At 36.8% G+C, this 23923-nt stretch overlaps 2 protein-coding genes across 15 annotated transcripts in view; one reads left to right on the plus strand and one right to left on the minus strand.

Annotated features, from left to right (window-relative positions):
- Positions 1-1994: 1994 nt before the first annotated feature.
- PACRGL (parkin coregulated like) lies at positions 1995-13277 on the plus strand. 5 transcript variants are annotated; one of them, XM_068188791.1, is made up of 9 exons: positions 1995-2145; positions 2309-2483; positions 4332-4468; positions 5990-6057; positions 7143-7233; positions 8454-8588; positions 10313-10420; positions 11385-11465; positions 12840-13277. In XM_068188791.1, exons 3-9 carry the CDS (start codon positions 4349-4351, stop codon positions 12894-12896), a joined length of 660 nt encoding a protein of 219 aa, XP_068044892.1. In that variant the 5' UTR covers positions 1995-2145; positions 2309-2483; positions 4332-4348; the 3' UTR covers positions 12897-13277. The 5 variants fall into 5 exon arrangements, with proteins under 5 accessions (XP_068044892.1, XP_068044896.1, XP_068044894.1 ...); XM_068188793.1 differs by lacking the exon at positions 1995-2145 and having other exon boundaries at positions 2238-2483; positions 8496-8588; XM_068188790.1 differs by lacking the exon at positions 1995-2145 and having other exon boundaries at positions 2249-2483.
- Positions 13278-15181: 1904 nt separating this feature from the next.
- KCNIP4 (potassium voltage-gated channel interacting protein 4) overlaps positions 15182-23923 on the minus strand; it is a 397111-nt gene continuing 388369 nt past the window's right edge. For all 10 annotated transcript variants that reach the window (XM_068188786.1, XM_068188780.1, XM_068188781.1 and 7 more), the window contains 3 exons: positions 23385-23489; positions 22751-22813; positions 15182-15887 (listed from right to left, as the gene is read on the minus strand). In XM_068188786.1, coding sequence (XP_068044887.1) covers positions 15840-15887; positions 22751-22813; positions 23385-23489 — 216 coding nt within the window. In that variant the 3' untranslated portion in view covers positions 15182-15839. The remainder of the gene's footprint in view (positions 15888-22750; positions 22814-23384; positions 23490-23923) is intronic.

The following is a 23923-nucleotide window of genomic DNA, read 5'->3' on the forward strand; positions in this document are numbered from 1 at the left end:
AGTCAGAAGGGACCAAATGTGTGTTTAACCTTAGGACTTCGCTTTCCCTAACTCTTAAAATATCATGCCCCTTAGAAAAAAATACATAAGGATAGAGTTTTGTCCTATTGTGCTCCCGGAATTTAGGATCATTTCAGTCTGTATTTCTGCCATGTGGGAGGATCAAGGCCACCCAGAAGAGCAGGCTGCCTGCACCCAGGTGGCTGAGCCTTGCCACACAGCCCAAGAGCAGCAGGACCCTCCGTGGTTCCATACACACTGCAGGACCCTGACACTCTTATTTTGCATTTTCCAGGAAAATGATTGGACTCTGAACTAAGCCCTTCTCTTGCACTGTTCCTTGCACTAAGCTCTTCTCTGGAGTGTTCCTTGTCCTTTTACAACCCAGTTGTTTCTGTGCCGCCGCGAACTCAGTGGGAGCTGCTGGCTCCACGGAGCTCATCATGGGGTTTTGCTTCATGCTACACAGCAGTTCATATCTCCTACTGACTTAGGAAGTGTGCTACTACTCTCTTCCATAGCCGTGGTCTGTTCTGTACTCACCAAACAGCCATTACAGATCCATGGATAAAATGATACCAAAACACTGAACTAAAAATAAACCTTGACCAAAAAAAACCAGATTTTTTTCTCATCCTGGAAATGATCATGCTGGTTTGCATTTTTTAGCGTGATTCTCAAAGTTTTCATGGTCTGCTTTACAATATTGGATTTTTTCTGAGATCATTTATCAGTCCATAAAATTTTTGAATAAAAAGACATTAATTTTTCTATTGCCTTCAGTATTGAGGAACAGTAAAATAATTCTGTTAAAGTACTATAACATCTCTTGAGCTTATTTAAAAACACTTAGAAAAAAAGAACTCTTCCCTTCTCCGATATTATTTATAGATATTTTCTTTCTGTATGTCCAAATAGTCTCTTGCATTAATGCATTTCAACAGCACTCAATTATGCAATCCTATTTTAACTCTGCAAATGTCCTCACTTTTGACTCACCATTATTGGCAGATACAAAGTATTTATGTTGGATAAAAGCAATTCTGAATGCCTTCCTTGCCTAAAATCTAATACCAATGGAATTTTTCAAATAGTCTGTGACTACTTTTCACCAATGTCAGTGCAATTTTTTCTTCCTGTGGAAAATAATGAGAATAGTCTCACTTACCCACATTCAGTTCTGCAGTAGAAATAACAGAAGTGAGAAAGAATGTAGTGGTGGAAAGCTTGTATCCCAACCAGTTCAAGCAAACCAAGGAAACATTTCGCTTGAAGATTTATTTTTGTGTGCATGAACAAATATACATATTTCTTGAAGAAAGCAAGAAAGCATTCTCGTGGTCAAGTTAAAAAGTAGCCTTTTACCCAAAGGCTCATTTACCACACTCAGATGTGATGCTATATTTTCAGTGGAACTTTCAGTATTGTATGAGGGGATTGTTTTCCTGGGAAGGTATTTAAAAAGTGGATAAAACCGAGTGGCGATGTCATATGAAAATTCACCGTTCTTATTTTAATCACAGCACACAAGGCAGGCTGAAAAAAAAACCTCAACAAAATCGATCTCTTAATCCCCTTGTCGCTCCGTCTGCACCAAGCACGGAGGAAGTTTGGGCTGCCGGCGGCCCGTAGTTCCCCTGGCAACCGGCAGGAAGCGTCGGCGGCGCCGCGGGGAGCGGGGACGGCGCTGCCCGGAGCCCGGCGTGCCCGGAGCCCGGCGTGCCCGGAGCCCGGCGTGCCCGGAGCCCGGCGCTGCCCGGAGCCCGACGCTGCCCGGAGCCCGACGCTGCCCGGAGCCCGGCGTGCCCGGAGCCCGGCGTGCCCGGATCCCGGCGTGCCCGGAGCCCGGCGTGCCCGGAGCCCGGCGCTGCCCGGATCCCGACGCTGCCCGGATCCCGGCGTGCCCGGAGCCCGGCGTGCCCAGGCAGCGGGAGCCGGGGACGGGACAGGGACCCAGGGCAGCGGGGCGGCCCCCTCGTGCTCCCGCGGGGTCCCCGGATGTCCCACGGGGCTGAGGAGGGCCGGGCCGGGGGCTCTGTGCGAGCTCGCCGGCGCTTCTGTGCCTGAGCCTCTCGGCGGTGACGGCGCTCAAAGCCCCTCTTGTGTTTCTGCCTCTGCACTCCGGGAGAGTTGGCACTCAGCAGGGTAAGGGAGCAACCTCACCTTTCAGATCCTGCTGACTTCCATTCTGCCTGCCTTAAGTGACTTGTAGATCCCGAGCTCCAGGCTGCGCTTTTCCTGCTTTGAAAGATGTCTCTTAAAAGTGCTTCTCCTATTTCTGTTTAAAGTGTCGCTCCTTTATTTGAAGTCTGTCATCTGCCAGTAGATGGGTCACTTCTGTGTCAAACCTCGCTTGTTTGATTCACGGCTGTGCTTCACCTGTGTGATCTCTCTACAAAAGCGTGTGACCCTTCCAGCTCCTCACTACCCGAGAGCATTCGTCTCTGAAGAGTGAGACCTCCTTGTGAAAAGTACTTTTTCTGGTCAGTGCTACCTAATGTACTTTAGCATGTATTTTCATTACTTGGAAAATAGAAAAAATTAAAAAAAAATCTCAATTACTTCTAAATAATTTTCTGAGAAAAACGTTTATATAGGTATTAGCAAGCTGACTGTATTATTTGTACATTTCAAAGTCTGACACGGGTAGCACTGTTTTGTGATACATGCTGCCGCTGTCAAAAACTTACCTCATACTTTTATAGAATGAAATATTTTTTTCTTAATTTTCTGTCAGTTAAAAATCTGTCTTCTAACGCTAATGTGATTAGAATTTTATGATAATAAATGAACATACAAAATCAGTAGATTAATTTCTATAATAATGTTTTCCATTTGATTTCTGTTTTACAAGAATAGTCCCCATAAGTGTCATGTAAATTTCTGTGAGTTCTGAAGAGATTTAATTGACCAAGTGTAGTGTATTATTTCTTTTAAAAAGACTTTCAGTGAAGACAGGCCACATTCTGGAAATGATAGGAAAGAGAAAACAAAATGTACAGTAGGTGAACTGATTTGAATCACTAGTTCTGATTAAATCATCAGTAAAGAAGTATTGATTTAAACTTTCAGTTTTAGTTTTGCTTTGTATTTTAGCTGATTTGCTAGTCATTATTATATGTTGTTTCACAGCATTCAGTAAAATTGGGCATTTCATTTAATTCTTTCCACAAGTCATAGAGACAGCTTATCTACACATGTGCTGGGACCTTATCACTTACCAGAAACAGAAGCAATCCTAAAGATTTCATAATGTAGATGATGACAAAGCTACCTGACTGGAAATCCTGCTCAGAGGGAAGAATTAGAATAGCCAAGTTAAACAAGGAGTTCACGTGCAAGAGTCTGGCAGAGATTAGGGCAGGTGGCTGATAAAGCTGAGGGCAAGAGAGTAGCATGGCAAATCTGTCTCTGATTCATCCTGATCTCAGTATTTGGCATTTAATCATATTTAAAAAAAAAACAGGTGTCATCAAGGGTGATGGCTGGACAGCTGGCTGCTCCTCCCTGAGGCAATGTTTGTTTCTGTGTGTGGCTTCCTATTATTTTTATCTCTATATGGTGCAATTGCTTTTTCACAATAGGAATCTAATGTCTTATTTACTATATTTTTTTTTCCATGCAGAATACACCACAGCAAAAATTACTGAATATTATAATATTCAAAAACGGGGTTTTCACTATTTATAATTTTATTAATATTTGAAATCTTTTAATCTCCCAGGAATAATTTATATTATTTATCATAATATCAGACTTGGTATGTTAAATAAGTAGAGAAATACTATTTTTATTAGGGACACTTCAACCCAATTACATACATTTGTAGTGATGCGTAGCTGGTACACTGACGTACAGAAGATAAGTGTACTTAAATTAGTATTAGATGATGTTGATAAAGTTATTTTTACAGTCTTTTTTAAAAAGTACTTTCATTCTTCTTAATGGAATTGGAATCCATTTTCAGTGTTCTTTTTTTTTTTTGCTGCCTCACATTTCTGTTCTCGTCTCTTATTGACTGTTGTTTGGGTTTTGTGTCCTGAATGTACTGGCTTCATTCCTTCATCCTGGGCCTTCCTCAAATTGTTGCTTTCTTCTGATGTAACTACGTTAGGAAATGTATGCATTTGAAATATGGAGTGACAGGACTATTACAATTGCCCCATGCACTGTGTCCGGTATATTAGAATAAGCATCTGTTTCCTAGTGCACTTATTCAGATTTACGTGGTTGTTTGTTCATGTCAGTCTTTGGGCGTGAGGATTCTAACCCTTCATATTCTGTCATATAGGAATGAAAATTATTTTATGGTTTTTTTTTTTTTTTTGTAGGAAGCAATGTTCTAAGAATGTCATCAGGCATCCAAATAAAAACAAAATCTGCAGCCCAGAAAAGCAAGACATGTTCTCCAGAATCACAGCCAAAGCCTAGTGCCAAGCTGAATCCTAAAACTATTGACCCAGTATGTGTAGATGGTCGTGGTTTTGTTTGGTTAAAATCCATCTGTGGTTTGAAGAGTGTTCCTTACTTTATGAAATTGCATGCAGGACATGGTTCTTCTGGTCCTATTTTTTAAACTGAAATTAAACTTTTGTTATTAATCATACATCCCTTACCTTCTAAGCTCAAATGCCTGAAGGTATAACATCATTTATTACATTTCTATACAAATGTAATTTGGTACAGTTGTGATTTGGATGGTAACTGTCATTTTTTATGTACTATTGCCCTAAAAAGAGATTTAGAGCTAAACATTAAAAAGGGTTGGTTTTTTTCTTGCTTCTAAGCTTTGGCACCTGCTGCTTTAGAAAAACTTATTTCAGTTATGCAATGAAACCAATAATCAGGTGGCATATTGAGGGTATTCAAGGCTTCATAAAATCTGGTAAATTAATTGCTAGTGAGCATTATTTGAAACTCACAGTTACTGTGACTATGTAATCCTTCAGGAAAAATTTGTATTCTTGGGAGAGCAGTAATGAAAGGAGTTGTTTATTTCCTGGAAGTCCCGTGCCTGCAGAACTAGCATTGAAAGCATGAATTGTAGTTCACCACTGGGCCATATAATTTGGCAATTAGTAATGTCACAGGCTTTTTACAAAGTGAATGAAATGCAGAGGTACTTTACTAATAAATGGAGGCTGAACACTTCAATGTGGGCTTCTTTTTTACTTGAAATCTCCTTGCAAGTAGCACAATGACCAAAATTAAGCTGTGAACACAATTTTACTAATCTTAATGTAGGTTTAAACACACAAGATAAAAATTGAGATTTCAATGTATTTCCTTTTGAATGCTTTGTATATATATAAGGTATATTACCTTGGAAGCAGCATTAAATGATCATACTAATAAATAATATAATAGTTCATATGTGTAATAAGCATGTATGTTATAAAAACCAAATTTGTGCAGCTTTTACTTGCATGAAGGTCCTAGTTTCCTTCTCCAATATGCCCTTCCTAGATTCTCACCCAGTATGAACCTCCCTGTGCATTTGCAGTGCCCTCTCACCATCTTGCCCAATATTTGGGGTTTCTTCCAATCTTGCCACCATATACTTATGTCTATACCCAGATCAAGATGAAATTGCAGTAAAACTGCCTTCTGCATGTTACCAGTATAAAAACAAGAGCTTCAGGGAAGTGGGAGCTCCTTGCTCTGCTTATGAAAGAGTTATAAGACTTTAATATTACCATTTGCAAGGAAAAATAAATAGTAAAATAAAGTGATTCCATCAGGAGACCACTGATTGTACATTTTTATTCATTTTAACAACTTCCCAGACTGATGAGTCGTAAAAGCAGTTTTCACATAAGTGTATCACTTACATGTTTTTCATTGCATAGCTGCAGTTCTTTTTTTAAATTTGTTTTAGAATCATATGATTAAGTTCATTATTTTGTCAACTTCTGTTTTAACATATTCATAATAGCTATAAAACATTACTGTTATAAATAAATAATGGGTTTTTTTTCTGTCCTCACAGTTTCATGCTTATTCTCAGCCACCATCTCCATTTGCTGCTACATATGCTAGAGGTGGCATTCCATGTAGGTATGTTGGGTTTGCTTCTTATTTTTACTAAATATATTATGAAATACATTTCTTGCTGTTTCATCTTTTAGTTAGGTTGTTTGATTCCATGCAATTCTCGAAAAATTTCTAATACTTTACTCTTTTCAGAACAGAAAGCAACTTCCCATGCCTTTGAAATTGTCTTCTTTTGGTTCTTTTTTATGCTGTATTAATATCAAACCCACATTTTTAAAGAATAATTAAGTATGTGCACACTTGGTTTCCTAAATGTCTTTCACAAATGATATTTTCAGGTAATTGTATTTACTTTTCCCTACTAACAAAGGTATTAAAATTAGTGCCATTTTAATAAGTCGACCTTTCACAGCCTTAGTAGTATGACAACATGTTAATGGATTTCATATTCTGTAGTTTTCAGGCATATGAAATATTAACAAAACTACTGACAACTAAGTTTAGGGTATTTTAAGTAACTTATTTATATATTTGTCTAGACAATAAATATTTGGTGTTTTGTCACATGGATGCAGAATTACAAAAATATAAGCCATCATTAATAAGATATACATGTATGTAATTGTATAAAATACTCATTAATACATAGTATTAATACATTTATTTGTATCTTAGGGGTAAATGGTAAATTCCAGTATGATCTTCCTTCAGTTTCAACTGCTTTTCCTTACCCATTGCTATTTGAGGAAAATATTTCTTGATATACTTGTCAAAATAAGTAACATTGGAAAAGGAGTATCTTCTGTGTTGGCATGAGAGGCATCTATAATTTTTATAACTTCTATTTTCTGATTTCTATGTGATTAGGAGCAGAAGTTTGAAAACTGCCATATTCTGGGAATTTAGTATAATTGCACTATTAACCATTATGGATATACACAGGTTGGACTACATGATCCCAGAGATCTTTGCCAACTTAGTTGCTTCTGTAATCATATAATTTCACTAAGGAGAGCATTATGTATTGAGATTGTGTATGTAATGTAGGAATACAACAAACTAATTGCTAAATTATTTAAAGCAAATAGTGTTAGTAATAAACTATGTATTATATATGTTATTTTGTTAAAACTTTATTCTTGATATAGGTTAGTTCATGGATCAGTAAAGCACAAACTGCAGTGGGAATGCCCTCCTGAAACTGTTCCCTTTGATCCTCTTCTTTTAACTCTGGCAGAGGTAAACTCAATTTCCTGCAACATTAAGCACACAATCATTTCCTATTTGCAAATGTAATTTTTTAACAATCTAAGTTAGCTAGTTTAGGCTCAGCTACTAGAGAAATATTTTTAAAAAAACATTTGTGAGGATACTGTATGAATGAAAATGGTCAAGAATATTGCTATTTGTAATTCTTTAGTTAGAGCTTTCTGGGCTAGAGCTTTTGACAGCTAGGGCAAGCTGTTTAATCTTCAAGATACTGATCAAATGCAAGACTGAATCTCAGATGCCCAACTGTTGAATGAAATTTGTGGTTTTGCAGATTCTTTTGTAAACTAAATTGTTTTGCTTATTTTTGTATATTACACCTACCTTATGAAGTAAGAATGCTCTCCTCAAGAGACTGAATTAGTACAGTGGAAATAGGATCCTGTAAATAAGTGGGAGAGAAATACTACACACTGTGTTGAGGCTTCTATTTTCTCAGAATCATCTGTGGCATTTGTCACCAAATATGTTCAGGTGTCTGAAAAAATGCTGAATCCAATGTTGCAGGTAGAATAAAGTGCATATATTGAGGTGGCTTATATTCTTTTTTCTTTTTTCCTTTTTTTTTTCCTGTTTTCCTTTTATTTTCTTTGTTTATTTTCTCCCTTTGTTTTTTTTTTTTCCTTTTCTTAATACTAAACAAAACTGTCAATTCCTAAGGTAACATAATACTTCTTTTATGTTAAGGAAAAAGGCTTCAGACATATGGCTTTAAATCTTTGAGTTTTACCAATCAGACCTTCACTAGATGTGCATCTTTGTGCTATCTAGAAGTTTTTAGTGTTGCATAGAGATGTATGTGGTGTGGGGTGTCTTTCCTTCCATAGTTCACCTTCTATTCTTTTTTTCCTTCAGGGTGCAAAACCCCTATTCAGATATGGCCTGTTCTAGTTCATGGTCTCATTGAAAAAATACCTTGGGTTGTTAGATGGAAGATAGTGAGGTACAAATATTGATTGAATTGGTAGTATTCATAATGTGAGTTTGAATATTCAATATTTTAAAAGAAAAATGAATTAGAATATTCTGTGAGCAGAGTTGTACCCAGTGGCTCCACATGGTGGAGTTAGTGTACTTTATGTTTTGAACTGATCTGACAAAATCTAAACATGGTCTTGCTGCTTTTAAAACATGTTTTTGTTTAAGAGAAGTCTCACTATTAAGAAAATCATGTTTTACATTTGCAACAGGGACTAAGAGAGACAAAACATCCTTATACTTTTGTTTCCAAGGAGGGTTTTAAAGAATTACTTCTAGTTGAAGGTGCTGCTGAAAAAGCTATTCCCTTGTTGCCTCGTCTAGTTCCAGTCTTAAAGGCTGCACTGGTATGTCTTACTCTTCATGCAGAGATTTTAATGGGTTTGATATTTTTTTTTCTTCTGCTGGTGGGAACTATATGGGTAATACTAATGTAATAAATCTATCGCATGGGCTTTTGGTTTGGGGGGTAGGAATGATTTCTCTTTCTGCTGTTAACCCTGCCTTTGTTTATTAGCTAAATATGTTTGTAAATATAAATTAAGATGGGCAACTCCTTGTATAACTATATGACAATTGCTATGGGAAAATTTTATGAAACTGTTCTCTTAAAGGGTTTAATATAAGCAGAAGTAAATACATATATTTGTGGGCTTTTTTATATGTCCACGCAATAACACGCAAAAAATAAAAACGAGGTGAAATAAAATGGATATGCAGGAATAAATACACATCTATTATATGTAACAATTCAAAACATGCTACAAAGGTAAAACAGAATCACAAAATAAGAGACCCACAAGGATCGTTGTGTCCAACTCCCAGCCCTGCACAGCATCCTCTCCAGAATATGTCAATGAGGAAAAAGGAAGAATACATTTATAGTGTTTGAGGTCATATTCTTAATTTTAAAAAATGTCTTTAACTCTTCTATACCATTAGAAAATAAAGTGAGATATTGGCTTTGAAGGTTATCTCTTTTGGATCTTTTTCATGTCTTTGAGAGCCCTTTTCTGGTTTAGTAAGTAGCTGTCCCTTAATCTAGCTGTGTTTCAGTTCTGATTTAATAGAGATGGCTTGAAGTTTGAAAATTAATTGTGATCTCAAACCAGGGATGTAACAGAAGTTCAGAATTGTGTGTTATCACTATCTTTGATTCAGCTTAAAGGCAAAATTAGAAAAATTATTCTTGTCTCTTCCTCCAATTAATACTACTCTTCTGATAATTTTTATTGTTGCACTGTTTTGGTACTATGTCTTGTTAAATCTTCTACTAGAAAAGCAGTCCATGATTTCTAATTAAAAACAAAATGTTCAGGGCCTGGATGCTGGAGAGGAAAAATAGTTTAAATAAACTTATGATTTAGTATGAGACCAAAATAAGTTGTTATGAGTCTATTTCTCTGCTAAAGGAAAAGCAGCATAACTAAACCATTAGAGAAGTCAGGTATAGAACAACCTTCCCATGGGAGAAAATAAAGATGACAAAGAACCACAGAAGTAGATAAGAGCCTGATAACTACTGGCAGGTGTAGTTGGCAGAGGACTAAATTAATTGAGGCAGAAAATTATTGGCTCCTCTGTTTCTCCAACAAAGTTATTGTTATGAATTACATAGAAATTACTCAGAATTCATTCCATTTTAACTAAAATGGTGTGTCTCAATTTCAACATATCAGCATTTGAAAGGTTATTTCTAATATGCTGTGGAATACTGAAATTATTAGTGTAGCAAGATGTTCTGCAGGCCACATTTTTTATTTCAGCAATAGTAAATTATTAGTTTATTTGTCTCAGAAGAAATGTAAGACTGTTGTGAAAATTTCATGGATGCTTTTGTTTTCCACTTTAAAAATATGCCTTGGCTTTAAATTTGCCCTCTAGAGACTAATATTCAGTCATATTGTACTCTATTTCTACACTTGTATCATTACAGCAATTAGCATTTGCGCAGTAGTTTTAGTGTTTAAAACTACTCCATACAATCATAATGCAGAGATTGCAGTTTAGAAAAACTTACTTTGTCTGAATCTTACTCACAGGATTTTCTTTCTTTCTTCCCCTTCTGGAGGCCCATGCAGATGATGAAATATTTAGAAGGGGATTGGATGCTCTAGTGCAATTGAGTGCTGTTGTTGGCCCATCTCTTAATGATCATCTTAAACTTCTACTCACAAATGTAAGTTTTAATGCTGTAATAAAATTTGTATTTTCATGGCATTCTTGTTGAGATGTTACTATACTATCTGCACAGATACAGTGGAGGACTCAGCAGTTCCATGAAAAGCATTTCATATAGCACCCAGTGTGAGTCCTTTGTTTTTTTATAATATGGTGACTTACAAAGTTCTAACAAGGTTCAAAAACTGTTGTTAATGTAAAGTGGAGAATAATGGAAGTCTTCTCTCTACTATTTATGAAAATATCCAGATGCTTTGTTTTGGAGAAAAAATTATTGCAAAATGAGTTTTTAATTTTAAGTCTGAATATCTTAGCAAAACCACAAACGTTTCAATATAACAGAAGCCAATATTCCCATTCCTTTCAGATGGGAATGCTGCACAAGGAAGTTTTCATTAAATAAGCTTTGAGTGGGATTATGAGAAGTATTTTTATACCAAGTTATTCTGAGGACATCCTTCCTCTGTCAGACAGGCTTTTCATGGTTTCACCTGCTTGCAAAGTGCACTTTTACAACAAAATAAAAGGACTTTTTTTGACAATCAATACAGAAGAGAAATTACAGCAGGGGTTTTTTTTGAAATATTTCTACTACAAGAAATCTCTTTCAATGCACATGGGGAAAAAAGTTAACTTTTCGTGTGGACAATTCTTTAAGAATTACTTTTTTTTTAAGGTGGATATTTGTTTCAAATTTGTTTGGTGAAAGAAAAAAATATTTTTGTGGGTTAACAGAACAGTTTTCTTAGAATTTAAGTTTCTCTTTAGGTAACTTTTTATTCCATTTGTTTTTCTTGAGTTCCATACTTTGACATCAGTTACAATTTATAAAGTAATGTTTCTTTGTGGCTTTTAATTTTGCAAAGGTGAGATGGAATAAAGTAACAATAGGTTATTATTGCCTCTTTGCATATATTGTACTATATTGTGCAATAAACCTTTTTATTTTACTTTTCCAATAGCTTTTAAAGAGATTAATGGACAAGAAATACAGAGAAGAAGTTACTGTTGCTTTACAGAAGTTGGAGCAGTGTGGTGGAAAGGTGCGTTGATCAGATGTTTATTCAGTAATCTAACTTTTGAATACAATTTTGTCAGAACAGCTTTCATCTCTGGTTTTTGTTACCATGTTCTTGCTTTAGCATGGCTGGGGTACATCCTTGGTGTTCCATTTTCTGGGACTAAATGTTTCTCAACAAGATTTACTCTTGCAAAAAGTTACTTTTTGCTGTTATTGATGATGCCTGCCTGTTCCCACTAATAGTTTATTGTTTATGCTATTTCCTGAGGGAATCTTACACTCACATTTCAGCCCACCCTGGTTAACCTAGAGTTTGGATCTGCAATGGCTATAAATCAAAAAGATGCTTTAAGTAATAGATGGCAGAGGTTTCTTCTGTTGAACATTCTTTTGACAAATGCTGTGCTGCACAAAGGAGAAAATGAGAAAAAATGAGGAGTACTAACTTAGATGTTCATCTAGAAGAGAAAATATTTGCTTTCTTGACCCTATGAACAGTTGTATGTGTTATATTAAATAGTTATTCATAAAGAATAGGAATAACTTGAGGAGCAGAGACCATACAGGCAGGCCTAGCAGGACTGAGCTTGTGTGCCTTAGCCAGTAGGTGCCCAAATAATCAGTAGTTACCTCTTCATTTTTGTGTGTATGCTCATGTTCATTAAAAAGCAGTAGCAGTGTTTGTACTACAGACTTCAAAAATGTCACGAAAAATGAAGGAGGATGAGAGTTCTTTATTTATATGAAGTGAGACAAGAAAAGGAAAATTATGGCTTGTCTTAATGTTCTGAAAATTTAGATCTAGATAACATAATTAATCCAGTAAGTCATTAACCTCTGATTCTTCTGTTAGTCCCCTGATTTCTTGTAGTCATACCTGCTTTGTAAGTCTTTCTGTATATCTTTTTAAAAGACCATAATAAGATAAAGCAAAAAAAACTGGAAACAAACTACTAAGTTCTGGTGACAAGCAATATTATATAATCCAACCAATTAATTTATCAAATTTATTTTCTAAATTAGTTATAAACATATGATTCTTACTTTTGTTGGAAATCCCTTCTAGAACATCTTTGCTCTACATAAAAATCCTTATTGTTTCATGTTTATATTTGTGCCCCATTTTAGGTGTGAGTTTGCAGGTCCCTTACTTTAGATGTTTACTCCCCAGCATTAGTTATCACAATGGTGCAGTTTCTCAGTTCATTATTTTCAGCCCTTTTGACAGTAAATTTCTCAGCAAATACTACCTTTTTAGCTTTCTTCTGTTTGATAATAGCAAAGATAATTAAGTAAAACTTGTGAATTATGCAATTTATAGAGACTATATGAGTACTGTCATATGTAATGCTAGCGCCCCTTATTTTGCTTAAATTTGTTTTGTTTTCTTTAACAGGCAACTGTGGCGATCATCAAATCCAAAATTCCAACCTACTGTTCTATCTACTCTTGAACAAGGAAACTGTAGTGATTTATACTGTAAGGTGAAGTTTGGAAAGAAGCTCTCTGTAAATATCACTGACACTTATTTGGGGTATAATATATTCTCTTAATAAATATTCCTCCATTAGTATGATGGAGAGCAGGAGTCTTATCAGTTTGTGAGTATGTAATTATGGAAGACTTCTCTTTGTATATTTGTATATGCATTGGGCTTACAATGACACTGATTAATGTGCTATTATTTCAAAAGAAGAATAAATATTGATTCTTATTTAGTTTTTAATTACAATTTCATTTGTTATATCTGCAGTGCTTAATATGTTTCATATATTTGTGTGATGCAAAATAATTTGTTTGTAATTACTTAAATAAAATCTAACTTGGTGCTAAATCACATGTGTATAGCTGCTTTTGAAATACATAACTTATTTTGTGATACAGCACAGATGGACACATTTAGGTTCATCAGGACTAGGTTAGACATAGAACTGTGAGCCCTCACAGACTTCTTCAGAGTCGGCTTTTAAAGGTGTGAAGCTGAATCCAGTAAACAGGCAGCGTATGGTCCAAAGCTGAACTTGCTCAGTGCATTTTCAGCATGTTGTTTTGGGAGCCTGGAGAGGCCCTGGAGAATACAGTGTAGAGGCATCTGGTTGCTCCACAGAGCCACAGCTAAGGTTTTGCTTAGCTAATTAGTTCTTGTTAGCTTTGAGCCTACTGAATGGGAGATGGGTGGAGGAAGCAACTTTGGCGTAGTTACACTGTGCTCCCTTTGCATTGAGTTCAGTAATGTTACAAATATGCTTGGGATTTGCTTGTGAATTCAGGTCCAGGCAAGTTAATGAATTTCTGAACATGGAAGCTATGAAAAATATAAGTTAAAGGCAAAAAGAAGATTGTACAAGACAGCTTGCGTGGCTGTCATGCTTTGGAGGGTACAGCATTTGTCCTTTAATGTATTTGAATTTGATTGCAAAATAATTCCCAATTGGTTCTTGTAATAAATATGGTTCAGGGACATGTTGTATTTGTGTACACTGTCAGAGACAGTTAACTGAAGTAACAAAATTTGCACAGAATGTTTTCCCCTGGGGAATATTCAATTCTGGCATTTAAAGTTGTTGGAAAGGATGTTTTTTTTTGTGATAAGAAGATGCTGATGCATAGAGTATTAATAAAAGTCTGTCATGTGAAAGCAATTTCAGAAGTTTTTTTTTAAATTACCACAACCTGACTAAAGTTCACTGCAGGACTGATCTCTGCCAAGATCAGAACTGTGCTAGGATAAATGAATTTGTGCTTTAAAAAAAAAAAGTATTTCTTCAATAAGCATTTTTGACAGCAGGCATTTAACAACTGAAAAAATTGATCATGGTCCTTTTTTTCTTCATGTTTACTTTATTTTTTTTCTTTTTTTTTACAAAATGTGCACATTTAGTTTACACAAACACGCTACAGCAGATTTCAGGTGTACATGTATTGTACTACTCTTATCCTACACTGGTGATAGCAGAGCAGCCTTCAACATGCCTCTAACATCCCATCTCTACACCAGAATAGATACCTGATTTATTTTTACAAAATAATCCTTGTAACCTTCTTTCTACTTCATTAATCCCCTTTCACACTTTCTGCAGCAATGCACAATGAAGGTTGGCCTATCTCTGATAGCATTTCACCTATTTTGAAATATTGGCGTAGACTCTGTGGACATTATTTCTTAAAAATTACATGGATAGAGGGGCAGTGTTATATTTTATATGCATACTTTCTTAGAAGAATCTTTCTAGGTTCAGAATTAAATAGCTCCAATCTTAATGAAGAAATTGTCTTAAAAAATGTAAAGCATTTTTCACATATAGATGATATATAGCTAAAGTTTTCATTGTTTTCCTGGCTCTGTCTCATAGTTAAAGTTATTACAAAAAGATGAAATGGATATTAGCCTCTAGCAGTCATTATTAGTAGAAGTTACTATGTAGTGATGTTCATTCTCAGCAGTAAAATGGGATGGCAATTTTCAAAAGTTCATGCCTTTTTCTTCATTAAAGGCAGAAAGACACATACTTAGGAAAGCAGTGTTAGGATCCAGTTAAGGTTTCTTCATGAAAAATTGGAAGTCAGAAGATCCTTAATTTTAAGCAAAGAACTTCGCATACCCATCCAAGAAGAATTAAAAACACAATATGTAGGACTTCTGATATGTCATGCTACATTAAGTGCAGACTTATTAGGTGAGATTGAGAGAAGTTTACTCATATTTTTTAGGAATTAAGCAAATTGTTTTTTTGTTTGTTTGTTTTATTTTATAACAGTTCTTGCTCTCAAGTTACCTGTTTAGTTATGTTTGGGTTTTGGGGGCTTTTTTCTGAAGAGAAAAACAAGTCAAAGTTGGAAGGCAATTATAGCAAGGTGTGCATCACACATTTATTTTAGCATTTTAACTCCAAATATTTAAATCAAAATATTATTCAAAAATGAGGACTACATTGTAGAAATATGAGAAGAAAATAAATTGTAATGCCTCTGTATAAATTAGAAGCTAGAGATTTAAGAAGTAGGCTTTTACACCTGGAGCTTAGTTCAGTACAAATGAGTAGCAAAACTAAGAATATTTATTTACTCTCCATGTGATTGTATCTATTTTAACTAGGGGTTGGAATGATAATAATGGTGCATGATGTCAGTTGTATTTTGTTTGAGTTTGTAGTAGAGAACCTGATTTTTCAGTACAGTCCTATTAACTAAATAGCCACTGTGGAAATGCTAGATTGTATAATTTAGAAAGGGTTTTTTGTTGGGAAGGGTTTATAATAAAAAAATTTACTTGCATAATACATGTCTCAGTGTAAAGCTGAGTAACTTTATTTATGATAAAGTGGGAAATCCATTTTTTAGATAATGTTGCAGAATAGCTCATATTTGTCCATTAGTTGTAGACCTAGTGTCTTCATTAAATCACATTTTCAAAGAGCTGCATGGATCGCATTATATTCTCATCCTGTAAAAAAAGACAACACATAACCAAAAATCACACACCATTACAAATGTAGTTGGTGGATATCTATATTGAAATGGGGTAGAACATTTTAGTTAATTGCAACATTTTTTTCAGCTTATTTGGAGAAGTGGTTAGCAGAAAAAAGTTGTTAATGGATCCATGGTTAAATAAGTTTTTCTGTATATTAATGAAATCAAAACAACTCTGTCAAGAATACAATAGCATATTAAGAAAATTAGATGTGTAACATTTCTGAGGTTATCAGTTTATATTCGGGATAACAGAACACACCTAGACAATAAATACTGATGGAATAGTTGTATCAAGTGTGAATCTGTACATGTAACTGCTTGTCCTGTGCACAGTACACAGGATCCTTTTTGCAATCCTAGGGCTTCTGCTTCATAGTTAGGGATGACTAAGAAAAACAGACTGAAGTGTGCACCATTGCTGAGCCAAAACCTGTCAGTTTGACAAGTATCACCACAGCATTCTTCAGCTCCTCAATTCAGATTTTCTGTGTGTTCACACTGAAAGATGGTGAATGCTTCTAAATGCTACTTCTGCTTTCTGATTGCTTTGCATTGGGTAATTTTTTAACAAAATATTCATCTTTCCAGTTGTCTATTATATCGATGCATCACTCTGTGCTCCAGATTTTATCAGCAGGCAACTCTCAGCACAGCAGTCATCAAAAAATTTATTTTTTTGTAAGCTTTACTTTACAGTGTATAGAAGAAAGAGTTACTTGCAGTAGCCCATTTTTGTTGGTGCTTCTGGATCAACAGTTGCTAGCACAAACAATATATATACAAAATATAAGAGCTTATTGCATGCTCATTTAGCATTTGCTGGTCTCCACTGTAATGATCCCTGTCTTTAGTAATTTCTTCAGAGGTGATGTAGCTATCTTTAATTTTAATGAATAAAAAGACTGAATTATAGATTATTTTCGGATGTTTAATAAAAGATGTGCATCAAAAACCCACTTCTTAGAAAGGTTATCTCAATAGTAGTCTCCACTACTGATAAGTATGTGAGATTTCTGTACATTAATCTTCCAGTAACACGTGTTCAGTATCAATTTCCAGTTAAATTAGTCACTGTTCAGTCTAGTGGGTGATTTGCTTTGTAGAAAATGACAACTCTGAGTAATTAGCTTAATTTTTGTTATGAAACATGCACAGTGGGTTTTTTATCTATGATTCTGTATTTCATCTCAAGTGATGCTGCTGTAAGGAATGATCTGTGTGCTATTTTGTACAATAAAATAACTTATGGAAGCAATGATATGTAATTTCAAAAATACACTATATAGGCTAATGCTTGAAAATTTTGTATAGCAAAGCTACTATATTGAATTACTGAAAGTTAAAATAAACAATCCTTTTCCTCACTGCATTGCTTTGAAACATCAATAAACTAGTGAATGTCACTGATGTAAGGTTAACATATTGGTTTAACTTAAGTCACTTGTCATATAATTAGTACAAATATTTTGGTACATACATTAGCAATTAAGCTCAGTAAATGTGCAAGCAAACAACATGCTCTGAATCAAGCAAATTGTTTTGACACTTCCTACCAATTTTACTACATATGTATTATCATGAATGAAACTGGTAGTTTTCTAAAATCAACTCCATAATTCTGAGGCTGGCTGTTTCTTTACAGATGACTTCCAATGCCACTCCTTTAGTCAGTCAAATTAGAAGTGTCTTCATAATAAAATACAGGTTTGTCATAATATTTAGAACATGATAAGTTTTAGTAGCTGGTTTCTTTTGACATCTTAAAAAAAATACCAAAAAAACCAGAAAAACCTCAGATGCTTGCATTGGAATTCTTTGGCAAGTGTATCTTTTTCATTTGCCTCTTTTCTCAGTACATTTTCTACACAAACTTTCATATTAGACTTGTTAAACAGTTCCTAATTCAAGACAAAGGGAGGTGTTAGTGCATATGAAGCACTGTCCATATGAAGCACAAACTTGGATGAATAAACTTTGGCAGGCCTAACCTTCCTTTAAGCCAGTTTTTCATAGGTTTGAAATGGTTCCTTTGCTGTTTTCAGGATAGCCCAGACCATTAACACTGTATGGAAAGGGTTACTCCTGCAGAAAACACCTGTGCCAGAAGCCTTTCTCTCATTCAGAAGGACCTATGTCACTCGCCCTGACAGTCACTGTGTGTGCCTTTGTGCTTTGACTCTGTTCTTCGTGGTGCTGCTGTGATACGAGGCAATGCCCGAGTCAGACTGTTTCCCACTGGCACCAATCAGTGAAAGGAACTGGGAAGTGCTTAGCTCCTGAGGTACCCCCAACTCCTGTTTCTCAAGACCTAGATCTGCTCCTTGGTAATTTATGTGAAGCCAGACAAACAGCCACCATTTTCTGGGACTCAGTCTGGTGTATCTAGGGCAGCATAGTCCATTTCTCCTGTGGGAGCAGAGAGACTGCTGGAGTCTGGATGGCACACTGACAATCAAATGCATGTGGGGTAGGGAGGGCAGAGAAATGAAGTCATACACATTCCCTGTCTAAGATAGAGGCAGGATGAGGGGAAGCACCATTCTACTCAGATCCTTCTACCCAGCGTCCAGAAAAGACAGTGCTCACAGCCTGAATGCTTTATAATTCCCTACATAACTGTTTCAACACTTTTTGAATGGGCAGGCCACTCTTTGGAATTGGACTGTGCATTAAGAGCCTTGAACCACCTGTATACCTCAGGCCGTACAGTGCCACTGCACTGAGAGTTGTGCCAAACAAGTGCTCAGCACAACAGCACAAATTTTTAGAATGGCACATATGTGTAAAATGAGTGTTTAAGAACACACCAGAGTCTCTTGATGCTACAAAAAAATCTCAGGAACATACCTCAGAAACGTGAAGTAGAACCTCTGTTCAAAGATATTTTGCTATGTTCCTTCTTCCTTGTAAAGTACACATGCCACATTCCTTTTAGTTATTGAAAAACGGGAGTAAAAAGGATATACTTCTGCAACTCACTATGTTGGCTTCTAACTCAAAGTAGAGGCATGCCATTTTTTGGACACTGGCGAATCTTGCCTGAGATAACCTTCAAAGAAGAGGCTCCTGCAGCCTTTCCCTGGCAGAACACACTTCAGGTCTATTTAAAGATTCAGACCTTACCTTTTTAGATCTCATACCTATCAGAATGTTAACAAAAGGTTTTCCCACAGCTGTGTTTTAAAAGCAGCAGCCACGTTCCTTTGTAAAATATGTAATCCTGAAAAGAGTGAAGCCACATTAACTCCTGAACTGAGTTTCTTGATGGACTTTGATTGAAACCCAGTCACTAGTGGGGTTCTGCAGGGCTCATCCTCAACCAATTATCTTCATTAATGACCTGGATGCAGAACTCAAAGGAATACTAGGTAAATTTATGGACAGCACTAAACTAGGATGAACTCTCAATTCATTCAAGGTCAGGGGGGCCCTGCAGAGAGACCTGGACAAAACAGAGAGGTGTGCAAATGACGCTGTTTAGGTTTTGCCTTTCCTTCTATGTTCTCTGTATTCTTCACGCATATATTTGTAGCTCTGTAGTCTATTGCAGAAGTGACTAGTTTTCCCAGTACTTTTCCATGGCCTTTCCCTAAGCAGAAAGACAAATTTCAGAGCTCCAAGCCCTGGGGGGTACAAGGCCCCTGTCCTATCTCGGTTCTTCCTGGGAACCAAGGCTGAGAACAACTCTGCGAGATACATTCTCATGGACAAAGTACAGCCAGTGCTGAAGGGAGGGCTCCAGAGAAGGGGCCTGACCTGGGGGGGAATTGCATCGCCACTTGTCCTCCTCATTGGTGCCTTTTATCAATTATGCTAATTTCCTAAAACCTATAAAAACATACTTACTTCTGGGGGGGAGGGCTTTGTGGACATCTTTCTATAACTGCTCCTGAAGGCCTTCAAATAAAGATCTCCTTTTATATTACCTTCTTACTAAAATTATCTCGAGTTTCATTTCCAGGTTGGGCAAAAGGTAATGCAATCACCAACCATATGAAATTTAACAAGGGCCAGTCCTGGAATCTGAACCTGGAATGGAGCAACCCTGCTTGTGTTCCCACTGGGGAACATGAAGCTGGAGACCTGCACTGTGGAAAGGAACCTGGGTGTCCTGGTCAGTGGGAAGTTGAACATGAGCTGCCCTGGCAGCCAGGAGGGCCATCCCTGTCCTGGGGGACATCAGGCACGGCATGGCCAGCCAGGCAAGGAAGGGGATTGTCCTGCTCTGCTCTGAACTGGGGCACCCTCACCGTGAAAATTGCAGTTTTGGGTGTCACGATATAAGAAATACATAAAGCTATTAGAGAACATCCAAAGGAGCCCATGAGGATGGTGAAGGCTCTGGAGGGGAAGTCGTATGAGGAGCAGCTGAGGTCACTTGGTCTGTTCAGCCTGGAGAGGAGGAGACCGAAGGGAGACCTCACTGCAGTTACAACTGCCTCGTGAGGGGAAGAGGAGCAGAAGACACTGATGTCTTCTCTGTGGTGGCCAGTGACAGTACCTGAGGGAATGGCCTGAAGTTGTGTCAGGGAAGTTTATCTTGGATATTAGGAAAAGGTTCTTCACCCAGAGGGTGGTTGGGCACTGGAACAGGCTCCCCAGGGCAGTGGTCACAGCACCAAACCTGACAGGGTTTAAGAAGCATTTGGACAATGCTCTCAGGCACATGGTGTGATTCTTGGGACATCCTGCACAGGGCCAAGAATTGGACTTTATCCTGATGGGTCTCTTCCAACTCAGTATATTCTATGATTCTATGAATCCTAACCCCAAACCTCATTTCTAAAACCAAATCTCCATATTCACATGAATTACACGCTTTGAAGCACAGAAGTGTTAAAAGAAGAACAGTTCTTAATCGGCAGAAAGACAAAAGTTTAGGTAGCAAGGTATTTTTTCTGTCAGAAAAACCATAGCCACCATTGAAGCTAAAAGCAAGGGAAGGTGAGATAAGTAGCATGATGACAATTTTAACATTCTGTAGCATTCATTGCTTCTCCATCATGTCCCAGTTTAGAGAGCATCTCTCTCACGTGTATTCTGAATACTTAGAACAGGTAAACAAATCTAACAGTCTTGAGAGACTGAATTGCAGAGGATAAGGAGAGCGGGCAATTCCTTACTAAAGGTATTAATTTTCTTTGTAAATGAATCATTCAGCCCATCACTATGATTGCTGTCATATGCAGATTAATGTGTCAGTTAACTTCCAGAATGATACAGACTTCAGCTGGGAAATGAATTTCATCTCTGTTTCTGATGATCATGCAGTGTTAGCAGAGGAAATTACTTTCATTGGTATTGAACAAGACTGACAGGTCAGTGCAACAGAGCACTGCTGACAGATGAGACACTGCCCAGTGCCCGTTGCTAAGGATACACAGAACAGCCACAGTTAGCAGAGCTCTTGGCTGTCTTTCATCCCCCAAAATCAGTGGATTAAAATCAAATGAAGTATCGCTCACTAGATAGCTGTGCTCAAAAAAGCTACTTCAATGAATAGCTACAGATGCATATAAAAATAGACTGCTTCTATAGCATCTTTGAGCATTTAGAGATTTCTCTATTCCAAATAGTTAAAAAAACCAAAAAATGCATTAAATGCATTTATCTTGATAGTCTTGTTATCGTTTGTCTCTTTATTACTCTGTTCTTGACATAGAAGATAAGAATCAATAAGCAGGGGTTATATTGCTAGTCTCTATCAGCTTTGTATTAATCAGTCTGTTGGGCAAGGCATCAGTATACCACTTCTGTGACCTCTTAAATTTGTCACTGTAACAAATAGTATCAGGCATATTTGCCACATCAATTTACATAATGTAATCAGTCCTATCATATCCACTATGTCTAATGTGATGCTTTACTATTCACAACAGCCTTGATACTGGGGTGCCCTGTGTAGAGCCAAGAATTGGACTCGATTATCCTGGTGGGTGCCTTCCAATTGAGCATATTCTATAATTCTATGGCCCTCTTATCATGCCAAAGGCTACTCATTCTTATTTTGTATTCATTCATGTTTCTTTTTCTTGCAAATTTTAACTGAAAAATTAACAGGATTTCCTTAAATTATGAAAATGCAACCTATCTTTCTTCATATCATCTACTGGTCTGAGAACAAGCTGGTTTCTGCAGAGCAGAGGAGCGAAAAGTCTGTAACTCCTGCTTCAGAAGTTCTCCATCCTGGCTCTAGGGGCCAGGAGCTGCTGGAAGAATTTCTTTCTTGCTGTTAAGAAATTGACAGCCACTTGGGTAGCATAAACGCTGGTGGCTGATAATCACAATCAGTTCACACTCTTCTTGCCTTGAGAAAATTTGTCTGGTGTTAACTCTTGCCATCCAACACTTTGCAAGCCCCTTGCACTCTCTTTTTATAAGGCTTCACTGCTTGTAAGCACATCACAACTCACTGAGAAACTCACCCATAGATGACAAATTTTCAGGTAATATTATTATTGCCACTATTATATGCCAGATGTGACAGAACTGTGTGACCCAGCATGGGCAGAAGGTAGAAATAAATATTTAGCTGAATGTAAAAAAACCTTTTTCTACTAACTGCAAACAATACACTATTAAAGAGACAAAGTATATTGATACAGCTGTCTAATAAGAAATGACAGCTTCTATGTAATAGCTCTTCTGCAGATTCAGGCCACAAATTTATTTACACTGTTCAGTGTTTCTGTGTAATGGTGTACATAGATACTTGGGAAAATGCTGTCTCTGGTATTAAGATCATCCTCACTGACACTCCAGAATTCTTTAAAGAGGTATGATAGAAATAGCCAACAGATACACATTCAGCGTTTAACACGGAATACTTACTTTCTGACAGCTCTCAATGAATTCATCTATGGTAACTACTCCATCTTTGTTCTTGTCCATTTTCTGTATGAAAAAAAAAAAAAGAAAAAATTATGGGAATTGTGTGACCAAGCTTTGGTAGCAGGAGAGCTACAGGGCTGGCTTCTGTGAGAAGCTGCCAGAAACTTCCCCCATGTGCAGCAGAGCCAATGCCAGCCAGCTCCAGGACATGCTGCTGGCCAAGGCTGAGCCATCAGGAATGATAAATACTTCAGCCCTTTGTTAGATTTTCTATCCCCTGTTCATTTGAGTGGGGGGAGTGAGAGAGAGGCTTTGGTGGGTGCCTGGCATCCAGACAGGGTCAACCCACTACAGTATGTTTCTTCTCCCAAATTCCTGTGTGAAACAAGTCTTTTTCATTACTCATTTCAGTTATATGTCAGCCTAGGAACAACCAGTCCAAAAGTCATAGTAAGTGGAGTATGCTTAAAGAGGTTTTGTTGAAAAAACAGGGCAAGATGAGTAGGAATGGGAAACTTGGAATGGAACCACAGAGAATAGAAAGGATTAAAGAATTGGAAGGATATGTTATAACAACAAAAATCTTTCTCTGCTCACAGAGGAGTCTTTTCAGCTTCTATGTTATGTGACCTACCTGGAAAAAGGTTTCCACATGTTGTCTAGGTGCATCTTCTTTGAGAACAGGATAGGTGCATTTCCCCATCATATCGTATATTGCTTTCATAATATCAAGCATTTCCTGAAGAGGAAAAAATTATGTTTCTGCAATGTAATGTGCATTGTAGACACTGCTTTAACTCAGAACATAATTTTTTTTTTTTTTAGGATTTGCATTTTAGAATAAAATTTTGAATTCGCCTGTGGGTTTTTTTTTTTTTTTTTGACTGAACAGCTTCAAGAAGGAATTACGTAATTCCTAGAAATTCTAGCATCTGATTTTAGCTTTCATAGATATATGAGTTCAATTTTAAATGATTTATAATATGTACAAGTTCATGGATTGTGGGACGAATCTCCCAATATCTTATGAATAAAAATAAAAGGCAAAAGAAGTTCTGTAACAACAAGTGAATGGCCAAAGCACATCACATTCTTACAACTTATTTTCCCTAAAGAAAATGAAAATACCAATGCACACACCTGCACTTATGCAGAGTCCTTCTTTTTTATCAA

The sequence above is a fragment of the Anomalospiza imberbis genome, chromosome 4, assembly GCF_031753505.1.
Source record: "Anomalospiza imberbis isolate Cuckoo-Finch-1a 21T00152 chromosome 4, ASM3175350v1, whole genome shotgun sequence".
NCBI lineage: Eukaryota > Metazoa > Chordata > Aves > Passeriformes > Viduidae > Anomalospiza > Anomalospiza imberbis.